The sequence below is a fragment of the Pempheris klunzingeri genome, chromosome 21 (genome assembly GCF_042242105.1).
Source record: "Pempheris klunzingeri isolate RE-2024b chromosome 21, fPemKlu1.hap1, whole genome shotgun sequence".
NCBI lineage: Eukaryota > Metazoa > Chordata > Actinopteri > Acropomatiformes > Pempheridae > Pempheris > Pempheris klunzingeri.
The window spans coordinates 14,026,733-14,042,501 of record NC_092032.1 but is presented as its reverse complement, the minus strand read 5'-3'; the positions used below and the strand labels follow the sequence as shown (position 1 = coordinate 14,042,501).

Below are 15,769 nucleotides of genomic sequence, written 5' to 3'. Positions count from 1 at the left end.
GCCTCTGAGTCTCTACAGCCCAGCCGGTCCACGTCTTTTGTCCCACAACTGGGGAAGATTGTGGATTAAATTGAGGAGTAGAAGGATGATTGCAAGTATAGGTTGACAATGAACTTGCTAGCAGTTTAATCCTTGCTATTTAAGTGGTTGCTTTCCTAAATAAGTTAATTCCTCACTGGCTTTTGCTTATTAATTCTTGTTACGCTGTAAACAAAGTGACTCTTTCATAAAGTAACCTGTAATCCAAAATTAATCCTCCAGTAATTGTCTGTCACATGTAATCTGACTTGGAAAAAGAAAAAAAAGGTAGTATTAGCCTGTTTTGATACTGCACTTGCTTTTGTCTCGACTAGTCCTAACAGGTGTGTGTGTGTTTTTTTTTTTTGGTCTGTTTGTGTGTGTTTGATTCCATTTGCAGATTATACTTGTGCACCTTCACCCTGGCAGTGTCGGGTGGTGCCGTCTTCCTGCTGCCTTTCTCGATCATTAGTAACGAGATCCTCCTCTCCTTCCCCAAAAACTATTACATTCAGTGGCTCAATGGCTCCCTCATTCACGGTCAGTAGGTCCCACAGTTCACGTGTCTTATTTCATTAACTGGTTTTCTCTCTCTCAGCTCTTCTGCTCTTTTAAAGTAAATGTCTTCTAACATTGATTATAATCATAATTAGCTTTTTACATGAATGTCACAATCAATCGATGTATTATTTAACACGCTGTGCAATAACACCCACAGAAACGTTGGTTCAATAAACAGTATTTTTATGTAGGTCATATAACACAGTCTTCATTTGAACAGCTAAATTACATTATATGTTAAAGTGGTGTCAAAAATCTTTGATTTACCACCAATAACTGTTATTATTAAGTTCTAAATCAAAACAATTTTAAAAGTTTGAACTCTGCTCACAGAAATTTGAATACACAGCCAAACATTATTGGATAATGTTTGACAATATTAAATTATTGCCACACCATATGATTAAAAAAAATTAAGATTATCATGTGTTCTCTAAATACAGTGGGATTTTTTTTCTTAATGCATAAAAATGCTTAATTTTAAGCGTTATATCTTCAAGGTAAATAATATGCTTCAATTTGAAAATGTTCCATGAAAAATGCCTGAATTAACATATAATCACATATAATCTTGTGTTTAGTCAGCACAGTTTCTCTTTTTGAAATGAAATGATCCCATTGGCATAGTTGTTCTTTGTATCTTGGTGTCTCTCAACTCCACACCCCCAGAGGTGGAGCAGACAGGACAGGAGTAGAGGTACTCCAAAAAAAAAGGCATGGTTGCAGTTTCAAGCTTTTAAACACAAAATAGATTAAAACAGTATATTACTAAACTGGGGTGTGGATCTGCCTCACTTTGACTTTGGTTAAAAGAGTCCCATCTTGTTTCATTCTTGGTAGAATGCAGCATTTTTTGTCTCACTTTTCAAAACTGACACCATCTGTTGACTTTTCTGTTGTGGTTCTCTTTGTTGTTGTCAGTACAGTTTATGATCAAAACAGTATTTGCAATGTTTAGTAACAATGCTCAGAGCTTCACTGAAACATTTTTGGGATGAATACGTGTTTCTGAGGGAAAAACTATTGTCATATCAAGATGTAGCTAAACACAGACGATCGTGTTAATCTTAAATGTGTATTAACGTGATGGTGTAAGCCAGTTTCTTTCCTTAATTTAAAACCAAACCATGTGAGATTTAAGAATGTCTGTCAGTCATGCAGTCTGTCAACAACCAGAAGGGTGTTGGGTGGTTCGAGAGCCACCAGGGGGCATTAGAGTCCATGACTTGGACATAGGAGGAAGACACTTGCCAGATAAAGCCCTGTGTTGGCACCTCACTTCACAACTACTACATAATAAAATTCAAGGGAAAGCATTGAACATTCTGGGAAAACCTGTTATCAAAACCTCACCAAGCCCGAAAAATGTGTCCACTCACATTAGAAATAGCACTGGATTTTGATGTATTACATATATTTTTTGCGTACAGCTGTATGTGTACCCTCACATACTGTATACTTGGTTTCTGCAGGTCTGTGGAACCTGGTGTCACTGTTCTCCAACCTTTGCCTCTTTGTCCTGATGCCCTTTGCCTATTTCTTCTTGGAGTCTGAGGGATTTGCGGGATCAAAAAAGGTACATTGCCTTAAATATTAAATTGATATGCTTCATTTTTGTTTTCGTTTATTTTTCTTTGCATGTTTCGCAAAGTTACTGGCTAACCTCAAGAAAGCGTTGGAAGTAGAAAATGAATCTGACACTTGTTGGGCTCTTAAAGTCTGACACAAACTTTAAAAATTCCTCAGAATAGTTTTTGTGATTCTGATACTTAAGTAACTGTCAGTGAGTCAGAGTTGAAAACTAGACAATCTGCAATGTTTAAAACTAAGGCCTGAAAAAACATGAAACTTAATTGGAAAACGTGGAACCTTATTTATTTTCTGTCTTTTATGTTGATGTATTTGTGTGCTTTGCTATCCATGCAAGGGGTTCTGTCTTAACAGCCAAAGCAGCAGCAGGTGCCTAGTCTTTGCCCTCTCTCTGACTCACGCCACTGACTGTAACTGCCACCGCAGAAACCTCATTAACCATGAAAGTCTGAATCTGGACTTCGCCCAGCGCCACATCCTGACAAACCCTTCCAATAAGGCCATAGGCTGCAAACGCTTCAACACTGCTGTATCGGCCCCACTGATTTAAAGCCTGATTCCTTGTCACCCCCTCCCCAGCCCCCTAAAATAAAACTTCAAAAGGACAGGCTAATAATCGAGTTGTAAGGCTCAGCGAACTTCCTCGTTTAATTGATTACCCCCCAAAAAAGAGGCTGGGGGCTCGTGTTCCAAAAGTCCATAAAGTCGCAGCAACATGACAGCACAATAGAGCCTCGCAAAATGGAGGGGGAAAGATTTACTTTTAATACACCTCTATCCTGTGTCACAGTTTGAAACCTCTCTGGTTTATGTCCCTCCTGGCAAAAGCACATAAAAATTAGTCTGTACTGTAGCGTATAGCCACTTCTTTCTTCCTCAGCCCACTAATTTGTTTCGGTTGGATTTCTTCGGTAGAAGGCAGTGATGTGTTGGGCGCAGGATGAGGGCCTCTTTCACATTTGTCCTTTTTGTTCTTTTTCATTTCTGCAAGACTGTTTCTTGCTACTGATCTTCCATAAATTTGCTTAGAGGAAGCACTGTTCAATGTTGAGCTGCACTTCCAGGTATATATTGTGTGTTTGTTATGGAAGGGGTGGAGGTGATATTCCTGTTTCACCTAAAACACTGAGCTGCCTGCAGAGTCGATCATGTGGCTGACAGCAAGGGGAATATAAAACACAGATCCCAGATTTTATAATGTGATATTATCCCTTTCTCCAATAACAGCATTAGACCACAATGTCGTAAGGTTTTATGTGGCATTTTAACCTCCTGGGCTAATGTTATGGCACTGCGAGGTCCTTTTGACTGCGGAAATGAAGTGAATGATGAATTTCACTACTAACGTTGTAAGTCAGCCTTTTCATGTGGCTGTGTTTACTTTTGACGATGTACTAAAAGACGCCACCAGAATAAAGATGGAAATGTGAATGTTTTTTTCTTTTTTTTGCTGATGTTAACTGTTCAGCTCTTCAGAGGCTCTGTCACCTGAGTGATTAATAGTTTAACAAATTGTCCAAATTGTGGATGAATCAGAGTGACTTAGGGTCTTGATGTCAGATGTTATGATCTAGCTTTATTTGCTGCTGTAAAATGTCTCCCACTTTACTGCTGTGTACTCTAATCTTTGCATAAGAGTGCATCACTAAGGCCACTAAAGGTTGTTGTGTAGTTTGGGTTTTTTGGTCTTGATGGTGTTTTAAAAACCTCTTTACCAAGGCGTGTTTCTGCAGTTGTGTCTTGCATATAAAGTAGTATTCTAAAATGAAGTGCTATGTGTTGTTTGGCTGCTGGAAAGATAAAAATCTCCTCTTTATAAAGCCCAATATAGCATTTCTAAATCTGTTATAGTTGTCTCCACACCACCAGTAGATGGCATTATGATGATGAGTGCCATTCCTGTCACTCTTATTGAGATGATCAGTGCGTTCTGTGAAGACATCAGCACCAGCCTTTGTTCAGACTTCTATTTGTATCAAGGGACTTATATTGGCTTAATAATAATGCATGACGTTTATGATATCTTGAAACTATATTTACTTAAACAAGTAGATCAAAGTAAAAAAAAAAAAAAAGAAGAAAGTTTTGATAATGACAATTTTCTGGTCTTTATCTAGTGCAGTCTAATCTAATTTTCGTAGCACCAACACTCAGATGTTTATAATCTCAAGCTAAAAATATATATTTAATGCAACAGCCTGTGTCACTAACAATTATTGTAACATAAGTATGATGAAGTAACCAGAATGTCAAAGTTTTAAAAATTTTGGTTTTTATGTCAAGAAACAACATAAATTGTGGGAAGTATGCTCTGCAGTGAATAGTCTTGTGGTCTTACCCACAGTATTGAAATGTGTTTGATCCTGAAACGAGTTGGAACGAGTCTGACCCCCTGGCTGACCCAGCAAAGGGCCAACAGGTTTCATCTGGTAGTTAAAGAAACTCCTCATCAATCTCATCCTAAGCCCTAACCCGCCAATGATGAGAAGTGTGTTTATTGTGGAGGGAGAGGAGGGGAGGGTGGGGAGGGGAAAGAGAGAAAACGTCTCGCCGAGCAAACCCGCGTGGTGTTACTAAGATACTCGTCTTTGTTGGAGCTCCACAATGGGGGCCTGGATATTTATTTCAAATCTCCTGCACATGCAGACATTTTTCCCAGGCCTTCTTTCGGGCAGGGCCAGCCGGAGAATATAAAGTGGTGTTTACATACCTTCCTTTAAGGTCACAATGTCTCCCTAAAGCTGCCTGTTACAATGTTTGTTACCATGGCAACATATTAGTTTGAGCTGGGAATTTAAAAAAGAACAAGTGAGTTGCTCAGGATTTCTTCTCCCCTCCTCTCATGACTCAGTTTTTCTAACCTAAATGATGAGCTCTAAAGCTTAACCAATTCTGTACCAAATTTTTTGCTGTTTTTACTGGTTTTATAAAAAGATATTATCTATCATACATTTAAACTTATTTACATAACTTTAAGTAGGGTGGAGTATTATGCTGATAGGCCACTAGGTGTACTTGGCTCTGAAGCTTTTGCTTGACGATAAACCCAGGATACAGTCATTTATCCTTTGAAGACTCATCAGTCTGACACCTTTCTGTAATCAGAACAAGCTGTCGTCACTGTAGGATGTCAAATAAAACTTGGCAAACATCAGAAAGCCCTGAAGCTGCTTCCTTCATTTAAATTCTTCTGTTTTCTAACTCATCTGGTGAATCAGTCAGGAAACCAGCAGGGAAACAGGAGATTTAATTCACATCCCAAAAACCAAGTTATTGAACTTACACAACTGTGTTTTCTTTTTCTTGCCAAACCCCCCCTGCCCTCAGTTTGAACGATACGATGTGATGCTGATCATTCTCCATGCTCTCGTGTCATTGGTGCTTTATTAAGAAGTCTTATTAAGAGTCTTTAGAAGTTCATTGTGCAGCTTTACAGGGGAGTGTCCCTCTCCTCTGCTTTCTGTCTTTGACACGGTCATTGCGCTGTGGCCGACTGGTTGAAGGATACGCTAATAAGGTCCCTGGGCATCTGGCATGTCTTTAGCAAACAGGGCAGTCCTTTTGCTAGGGAGCAAAAAAGGACCCTGCCCCCTCCCTCACTTATTACACTTTTGGCCCTTGTTCCACACGCCCCTGACAGTGAGCAGAAAGATGGTCTGCGGGATGATCTCTGTCACTGCCTGCTGACCTGCTAAGGATTGATGGCGGCAACTAGGAAGCTCCAGCACCACCTAACTCTCTTCCTTTGTCTGACCCCCCTCACCCCAACAGAGCCCTGCACCATCACAGCCATACACCTTCCCAAGTATTATCTCTCACTCTCTCTCACACTTGTCCACCATTGCACGGTGCGATTCAACTTCCAGAGGTGAACTCTCTGCTGGATTCTTCAGCCGAGTCTCTACATCAAAGACAGTGGCAGATTGTGCTTTAGTTTTTGCGCTGCAAAAGCTAGGCGAAAAAGCTTGTGAACCGTTTCCAGGCCCTCTGCAGCTTTGCGTAATTGGGTGGATTTGGAGGTTGATTTACTTGGCTGGTCGTGTGCATGTGTGTATGTGTGAGCGTACTTGGATTCATGCATGTTTGTTTGGTACTGCATATGAAGCGGTTACTTTCCTCTCTGGCCACTACACGCATTTCTTGGAAGTCTCTCCAGTCTTGTTTGAGCAGAGCTGCAGTTAACCAGCCCCTCATTCGATGTCGGTGTGAGGATCAGGGGATGCTGAATATTTCAGAGCTGCTATATTTAGAGGTAGTTACACATTTAGAATGGCAAGAATAGAAACTTTCAGCGGGCGCTCTGAATGCCAAGGCACAGGTCTTTTTCTTTTTTTCTTCCCTTCCTTCACCAGTTGACAATGTTATCTTTGATCAATGATAAGAGCTTAGTTGGATTTTCCTATTTTTGTACCATATTTTTTCAAAGCACACATTCGCCCATCTTTAACTTTGTGAGGAGGAATAAAGGACTTAGCTTTTCCCTTGGAAGAAGCGGTAAGGATAGACAAAACTTTCAGAGTGCAATGTCATGCATGTGGCTCGATCAATGAAACCAATCTGGGCTCACAGTTCAGTGTCCTTTCTCTTGCACAGTCAAATCATGTCTGACACAGTGGATTGTTCTTCCAGCGAGGCAGGAACCAGGGATGATAGTAAGGGAGGTGACAAGCATTGCCTTTGCCCTAAATGATCTGAATGGGTAATGATTTGAGTCTTATAAATGATTGAGAGGCCTATCTAAAGGGAATACACCTTCAGCATGGCATGGGCAGCTTGTTAAGGTGGACTGGTGCGCTTGAGTGGACGCGCGTCCTGCCTACGGCTCCTATTTGTCCTGATGCATCCTTAAGAGAGCGCGTGTGGGACGTGGCTGAAGTCCCTGAAAGCATTCCTCTCTCACCTCTCCTACCTCTGGGGAATGAGATGCGCTCAGATGTTGACTCTTCTCTTCTGCCAGTCCCTCGCTTTGTTGTTTTCTCTTTTTATTTCTCCCTATTGCTCTCCCATCTCCATTCCTTTCGCCCTTTTTTATTCTCCGGTGTTGAGTGTTTTCCCCTCTGCCCAGTTGAGCTGGGCTGTGAGATGCCTGATTGCAGCATCCATCTCGTGAACTCAGGGCGTGCAAGTGTGTGCAAAAGAGCATGAGGCAGTCAGCAGAATTGAATGTCCATGTCAGATTTGTGGCTATGTTTTTAGTGTATTGATCTGCATTGAGTGGTGAATTTACAGTTGGTTTATGGTATAACATCAAATATGCATATATGGCTCCCTTAAGGTATTTTCACTGTAATGTATGTATTAATATACATATTTATTCATATTATATCACAAAGGTTTGTTAGGTTTGCTTGACTGTGCTGACTAAAGACTCTATAAAGCCCACTCACCCTTTTGAACATTACCTGTCAAGTGGCTGCAGTGTCCATCTTGGCCACACTGGGGCACTCCAGACCCTGCCCACTTTCTTCCCCGTTATGCTAGAAAATTCTACACTGAGGCTTTACCTGAGTATCTTCATAAGAGGATGTGAGAGGCAAGTGATTGCTCAGTAATAGCGAAAGGATGCTATAAGGGATTTCACCAATGGTGATGAATGGAATCTGAGAGCTTAAAATCCTTATCACACTATCCAAGGTATGGACTGAATGGGTCAGTGGTAATGTGTGGAATTAAAATTACCAATACATTTATTACCCATGAATGCTCATGTGAAAAAAAGTGCTGTGAAAGAGGTGAGAGCTCAAGAGTAAGTTAGAAGCATCTATATTTTAGGCTGCAAGGGAGGCAGTTGTTTAACTGTGACCCACATTGTGAAGCAGATGGTAAAGGACACTTAGGACAGGTGGTTTGGATGATTATCATAAATTGTGTTGCGAAATTAAAAGAAAACTAAGCCTTGTCTGATTCAATCTGTAGAATTGAAACCATTTCCATTCTATAAAGTGACATGATTAACAGGGGGAAGTTTCAAAGAGAGACCCCCTATCATGTACCTGTTGGCAAATACTGAACAGCAACCGCACAGCCATTATGTTAGCTGGTAACAAATTGCTCATATGTACCCAATTTAAGTAGCGTTCCAAAAGCAGAGAGCCCTTGTTATCCCGTGCCTGGTAGCCTACCATACATGTGTATGAGAGCGCCTATCTTACAGCTTGGCTCTCCAGCAGGGGGGGAAATGGAAACTGTGTGAACAGGTAGAGGAGGACTTTATTAACCACTCAGCAGTTTGTGACCCGGAAAACCCAAATTACCCCAAAACCCTCTCGTCTGCGCGGCCAGGGACACGACCGTGGTGCAAAGGGAGCTCCTAATCGGCCCCAGATGGAAGGCCTGCTCTTGATCGCAGACAGTAGCTGACCCAGCCAGGCTTCATGCTCCTTACAGCAACCCCCCACCCCCCACCCCCCACCCCCCCACCAGCCACCCTTCTCTACTCTTTTTAATTTCACCTCGTCCACCACCAGCCCCTGTTAGACCCACTTTATAGACCACAATATATGAGTATAAGGGCGCTGTTTTAGACAAGAATCCATGGGAACGTTTGTCATGTTTGTGTGCTGTGAATGGAAGTGATGGTGTTTAATATGAGCAAGGCAGGATGGAGGAGGAGGGAGATGTTTTGTAAAACAAATATTGTTCTGTGTGTAAGAATTTGATATGAAATGTAGGAAATATCACCTCCCAGCTCGATGTGTTTGATTAATATGTTTTTTCATGTATGTTGATATGAAATCCTTATGTTTATTGCGATAATGATTCCAACCACATTAGCCATATCTAATTAGATTTCTTTCCTTTCTGTGCACTTTTTTCTGTCAGGGCATTAAGGCACGTATTCTGGAGACCTTTGTGATGCTCTTCCTGCTGGCTTTGCTCATCCTGGGCATCGTGTGGGTGGCATCAGCACTCATTGACAATGATGCAGCCAGTATGGAGTCGCTCTACGGTATGTTTCCAAATGATTCTGTCCTTTGTGCTTGCAAATCTGTTGTTGTAGTTATAAGGAATAGTTTGACTGGTTTTTCACAGAGTGGCAAGCAGCTTACTTGGTTCAGTCCAAAGTTCAAAAATACGCCAACCAGCACCTTTTAAAGCTTTCAAGATTTTTCATTATTCTTGTTCAATCTCTTCTCAAACCATATTATAAAAACAACAAATGCTGGTTTTATCAGGAGCCACATGCTGGAACAGTTTCTTGTGTATTTCCCAATTTTATGAACTATCCTTTTAAGTATATATTTTATTGAATTTGTGTTATGTTTTTTTTTTTTTTTTTGTAGATCTTTGGGAATTTTACCTACCATACCTCTACTCCTGTATATCTCTGATGGGAGGACTGCTTTTACTCAGTAAGTCATTTAATTTTTTGTTATAGACACTGAAAAAGAAAAGTATCTTTGCTGATGTGGTATTTAAGTACTAACAGTTTAATACTAAAGTAGATCACCTTATTACAGTTAAGCGGTCGAGCTAATCATACTGTTTTATGTCTCATATGTAGTGTGCACTCCTGTTGGACTATCCCGGATGTTCACCGTCATGGGCCAGTTACTAGTGAAGCCAACAGTAAGTAATCAATATTTATGGTCGCTCTTTAAATGGTTTTTTTCTATAGAAATGTAAAACTAGAGGTGAAAGATTACACACCTGAACAGTTGTGCTCAGACTTGAAGCCACTTTGCGCCTCTGTTCTGAAAGATGTCTGTCTCAGTCGGCCATTTACATGCACGACAGAGGACTACAAATACATCACCAACTCATCCTCCCATCTGCCATCTCTCCAGTCCCACTTTGGGCCTAATTATAACCCATTTCATCTCTTCCTACTCTGCTCCCTCCCCTTCAGATCCTCGAGGACCTGGATGAGCAGATTTACTGCATCCATTTGCAAGAGGAAGCCCTTCAGAGGAGATTAAACGGTATGTCTGTGGGAGACGTGTTGGCACATTATAGGGGAGGGCTTGACTGCCCTATTGGGTGTGATGGAGCGCGCCACACTGGAATCAATTAGCATAGAAAATTCAGTCAGACTCACACACACAGACAGACATTCACAGACACTGGCAAAAAAATCCACACACACTTGACACTAGCCTGTCTCCACCGCTGTCTCCCATAAGTTTCTGGTAAAGGGCAAAGCAGCCACCACAGCAAGGACCACATCTTCTGTGTAGGAAGTCTTTAAGGACACCTCAAACTGATTGCCTCATTTAATGTCAAGCCCAGAATGGTAGCCTGGGTAATAGGATGGAAATTAAATCTTATACAAGAACTTTTAGCTCAGTAGTGTGGACATTTACAGTAAGCGTCTTTTCAGTGGCTTCTGAAAGCCCAGGACTAGGAGCCGTCTGCTGTTCTCTGTTCTCGGGCACAAAGGGAAAGTTTAAAGAGTTTAAGGATGGTGAGGCGAAAATGTTTTTTTAGCCTGCATTTCCTCTTTATGTCCAGCCCTCTGTGTTCCCAAATTCCTTGTTTGACGTTGAACAATCTCAAAAAGCAGGAAGTATTTGGGCCAAGTTCCAAAACCTACTTTAATATTAAGTCAAGCACGCAACCAAGTGTACAGATGCGAGTAAATGAGGAGGACGAGCGTCCTTTCAAACCAGGGAGGTAAGGGAGATCATTCTCTGATAACGCATGTTTTCGAATGCTACGCTGGCCACCGCCATAGACTGTCACCAATGCGTATGGTTCTTTAAGGCTCATTCCACACTGCCGTGCTTTGAACTAAATGATAGAATAATTGTAATCTGTTCCTTATCATCTCCAACACTGTTTGATCTTTACAAGTCTGAGGTAAAAAAAAAAAAAAAAAGATGGTCAACATGTTAATGTGTACGCAGAGGCCAAGCTGTAATCCACTTTTGGGAAGGTGGGAATGAGAGGCAAAAGAGGATGTTGACATGATTTTTTTTTTATGCACATACTCACCGTTTGACACTCACACTCAGGCTAGAGTGGTGTCCTTTGATCTGCTGAGAGCACCGAGTAGACGGCAGTTCAGGAACAGTTCACAGGACACACTCCAGAGGCGAGCAATGTTGTCTTCTTGCTTCACCTGTGTCCGCTCTGCATCCAGCTCCTCTAACAGATTATCCTCTGGCTCAGTTTGTGTTTGTAGATGTGGACTGTTGGGCCACATCAGTTGATGCGTCAGTGTTGATTTACACATCTGGTCCTGTGTTGTCCTCCCTCTACATGTAATGACCCATTTGTAATGACATTGTTGATATTTTAAATTGTGCAGATCAGAAGACTGTGGCTCAAATTGGCTGATTGGACATATGTGTCTGTTTTCCTCGTCAAGGGTTGTTCATGCCCCCAGAACTATTGGATAAAATGAAGCACTTCATTTACGAGAATCTCTCTTTTTTTTTTTCTTTTTTTTTTTACAATTTACGTGCCTAATGTTGCTGCACCCCTTCTTTTAGTGCTGTGTCGTGGTGAGTTATAGATATCCCAGAAAAAAGAGGCAATTTTGAAATGTATTTTTCGAGCAAGCTAAGTTCCTAGCTATTAAGCAAGGAAGACAGCTTTTAGATGAATCTTCCCTGCTAGAAGAACTTCGTGTTTTTAAAAATTCAGGCTGTAGGGGCAAAAAAGGCCCAAACTGAGAGCAGGGTGATAAAACAATCTCAATATTGTGATAAAATTTCTATACTTCTAATAATAAAGTTTTTCTTGACATAGATAGATCTGACAACCAACATACAAAACAATTAAAACATACAAAAGCAACGGTTAAGGTGAACTCATGTTACCCTCCAAACCTGAAGAAATTGTTGGCAAAAAAGTAACTCAAAGTCAGCTGTATAGACGTGGTTTGGATATCTGAAAAGCGATAAAGCACAGATTAAGACTATAATAATAATAATACATTTTATTTAGGGCGCCTTTCAAGGCTCTCAAGGTCGCCGTACAGAATACAAATAAAAGTACAATAAAACTCAGTATGTGCATGGTAGTGTAAAGGACCATAGTCAACCTGATATCTGAGACGGTGCTGTGGACGTGACATTGAGGGGGGCTACACAGTGGTGACTACAGACAGAGAAAGATGGCAGCATCAGATTTATTCAGCCCTAACCCTTTTTTGCTGTTTCAGTCATTATCAGGATACCCTTCAAACTGGCAGCATTATCAAACTATATGTTGTGATAAATGATATTGATCAAAATGGAAAAAATTACTGTGATCATATGTTTTGCCGTATTGCCCAGCCCCACTCCAGACTGCACCCACTATGTTTCTGATTTCAATGGGTTATTGGCTTGGAAGATATTGTAAAAGAAATATCTAGTAACTGGGCTATGTAAGTATACTGCAGTACAGGCTATGTAGCATACACACTTGTCCAGACTGCCCTCTCAAGGCCCTGATCTACTGATAGCAGAGCAACAGAGCCCCTGTCCAGATGCTATGCGGCACAATGACCTTGCCAGTGCCTCTGTTGTCTCAGCATGGTGTTTAGCATATGCGTGGATGACGTAATCTTTTGACTGTGGTGAAGGTTGGAGAGGATACGTTGAATTACTCTGGGCCCTTCTGGCTGCCAGAAGCCTCACTCAGCATCTCTGCCTCGCTGTAACTCAGTCTTTGACTTGATGCTGCCAGCAGAAGGAGAAGAAGGATATATTTAACTTCAGTTTAGAGTGATGTCATTGAAGACACTGCAGTTGAAATTCTCACCATTTTTTCTCTACAGTGCCAAACAAGTGATGACATTGTTCTTCTGCTACTTATCTGTGGCTATTAAGAATCTACTGTTCATCTGATTAACAATTTATCTGTCCTGGGTGAGGATGAGGCCAAGTTTGGATATGTTATGCACAAAAATGATAGATTAGTTCACTTGCGGCTGAGCAGATTTGGCTGCCTTGAGGCAGAGAGTTCAGTTCTCTGGAGAAAAAGCTGTTGAACTGTCCATGACATTTCCTGTTGTGTTGTGACTGCATTTGCTCGGAGGGTTCAAACTTTCCCCTGCTTAGATCCTGGGACAGGTATCTGCGAGGGCACAGACAAGACTGTTAACTCTCTCTCCCCGTCTATCTCACCTCGTTTGCCTACTTAAACCCATCCAGACAGGGCGTGTCATAATAACAGAGGGAAGAAAAGGGTTTGATCAAAGTGATTGGTCCTTCACTCCTGTAACAAAGATGAAAGATGGTATTTTTATTGCACGCTAGTAACGGTGTAACACTGAACTAATTGGTCTTGATCTGCCAATCACCCCAGGGGATGCAAATGGATACTCTTCCACTTTGGCTCCGAGGGGCCTCTACGCTGGTGCGTCAAGCTGGAAGGAAAACAGAGTAAAATAGATAAATCAGCCTTAAATGAGCTGGCCTTGTGGTTTTCCTGGAGAATCCCTTGCTGTCTTCTCCAGCCCACTCAACCAGTTGTGGCATGTGCGAGACAGCTCCTGACATAAGAGATTATTTTTACTTGTTTGAGATCACATTGTTGTCTTCTGAGAAGGATTACTTGTTTTGATGGGAATTCTTAATAAAGATAAGTCAAATACCATGTGCTGAGGCAAGACGAGCACATTAACAAAGTTATCATCCTCTTAATTAGGACATCATCTTCTATTTTTTCTGATTGGGTGATTTTGGTATATGAGAAATGCCTGAGTTTTTTTCTTTAGTGGTGTGGGAGATGCAGTATAGGCACACATATAATGCACAAAAGTGGTGCTTTAGTAGGTTATCTGTTTCAACAACATTGGAGCTGAAACAATTAGTCGATTAATAAAAAGATAATTGGTTATTTTCAAATCAATAAATCATTTTGTTGTTGTTTTTTTTGATCAAGCAAAAAAAAACAACATTTTCTGGTTCACGCCTCTCAGATGGACAGTTTTAATCTTTTCTGTGTTTACTGTCATTTAAAAACTTTGGTTTCTGGACTGTTTGACACACAAAACAAGCCTTTCACCATTTTGACATTTCATGGATTTAATGAATAATCAATTAATTAAAAAAAAAGAGAATTTGTTAGTTGCAGCCCTAAACAGCATCTGATCATGTAACAGATTTCATTAATATCCATTTTTCTGTACTCCGCAGGATCGTCCACACACACTTATACTCGAGGAAGCTTTACTCACCAGCTCAACAAAGAACTGGACAATATTAGAAATCAGAGGAATAAATTGGGTAAGTATTTGTATTGCGTGACAGGCCTGATATATTTTGTCGTAAGACCTCAAATTGCCATGGAAATATATGCCAAGAAGTTTGCTTTTTACATATTGCTGACAGGCAGCCGCTTTCTCCCCGACTGCCTTAATTTCTTAATTTGGACTTGGACCAGAACTGCCTGATAATTTCCCATCCATTTTAGGATATTATAAATGAGGCCTGAGCCTTTTGGGGAGCTGGTGGGGGGAGGAGAGCACAAAGGCACTTAGGATATTGGACAAGATGCAAACTTTATATTGTAGCAAGCCTTTTAGTGATGTCATTAATTTAGAAGGATGGTGCATATAAAGTGCACTTGGCAAACTTCTCAGGCAGGCAGGGTGGGTGCACTTTGAGAATAAGGAGAACTAACAAGGTTGGAAATGGAGAAAGAAAGTCAATATGGCAAGGACTAGAGGGCAGTCAGATACACATTGTAAGGGGGCCGTGGATGTTCATAACAGAAGACATAGTGCAAGTGGACTACAGGCTGTCAGCAGTGTCTACAAACATGACTGATGAGCTGTTGAAATAAGAGGAAGATGGAAGATATAAACTTGAAATGTTTCATCTGGCTGGAAGAATGAGGCACATTAGTTGCCCCCCCCACACTCACACTCACACTCACACACACACTCACACTCACACACACACACACACATTCTGACCAAAATATAAATCACAAAATTAATTTTGTTCCATCTCTTTTTATCCAGGATTTATTATTGTTTCCACTAATTAAGGCAATGATGAGTATGACTAATTAAAGAGAAAGAGCATATTTTTTGAAGGTTATGAAGTGTGTATATTACCTGGAGCTGGGGTGGTTGCGATGAGAGCTGAGATTGTGTTATAATAGACACACTCACGATATGTTTTACTAAATCAGACTGTACAAACCCTGTAAATAAAGCTGGAGGGCTTGAGGTTTCAGTAGTTGTCTTTGATGAACATATTAATTAACCAGAGGTGGAAAGTGGTTTGTAATGAAGGAGTTTAGCTCATCTCTGAATCATGTCATTACAAAGTTGGTTATAGATGCAGTGTATTTTGTCAGGACTAACAACTTCGCATTCTGTTTGACTCTGATTTCTGCTCAGAGAGAAGAAAGAAAGCGTCAGGTTGGGAGAAGAACTTATTGTATCCCATAGTGATGCTGATCCTGCTCACAGGAACGGTGAGTGACCTATCATTAAGCCCAAACTGTTTACTCTTGGCGTATACAGCCTGGCTGGTGGCCACTGGGACTAACACCTCAAACCCCATCCTCTCACAGTTGCCCCACAGAGTCTGGGTGTGGAAACTACTTTCATTTAATAGTTGTTTAACACAATGCTGAATAGTGCCTGCAACAACTATGATTTTCAATAGATTATAGTGTGTGAATAGTGTTTACGTCGTCCTGATATTGTTGG

The 15,769-nt window shown here is 41.0% G+C and overlaps 1 protein-coding gene across 1 annotated transcript in view; it reads left to right on the top strand.

The window, feature by feature from the left end:
* The window catches only part of lmbr1 (limb development membrane protein 1), a 35,361-nt gene that overhangs the window by 7,422 nt on the left and 12,170 nt on the right, over positions 1-15,769 (top strand). Inside the window, exons 4-11 of the mRNA XM_070852753.1 lie at positions 419-558; positions 2,052-2,155; positions 8,992-9,118; positions 9,453-9,521; positions 9,674-9,738; positions 10,019-10,091; positions 14,241-14,330; positions 15,455-15,531. Of these exons, the coding sequence (XP_070708854.1) occupies positions 419-558; positions 2,052-2,155; positions 8,992-9,118; positions 9,453-9,521; positions 9,674-9,738; positions 10,019-10,091; positions 14,241-14,330; positions 15,455-15,531 (745 nt within the window). The remainder of the gene's footprint in view (positions 1-418; positions 559-2,051; positions 2,156-8,991; positions 9,119-9,452; positions 9,522-9,673; positions 9,739-10,018; positions 10,092-14,240; positions 14,331-15,454; positions 15,532-15,769) is intronic.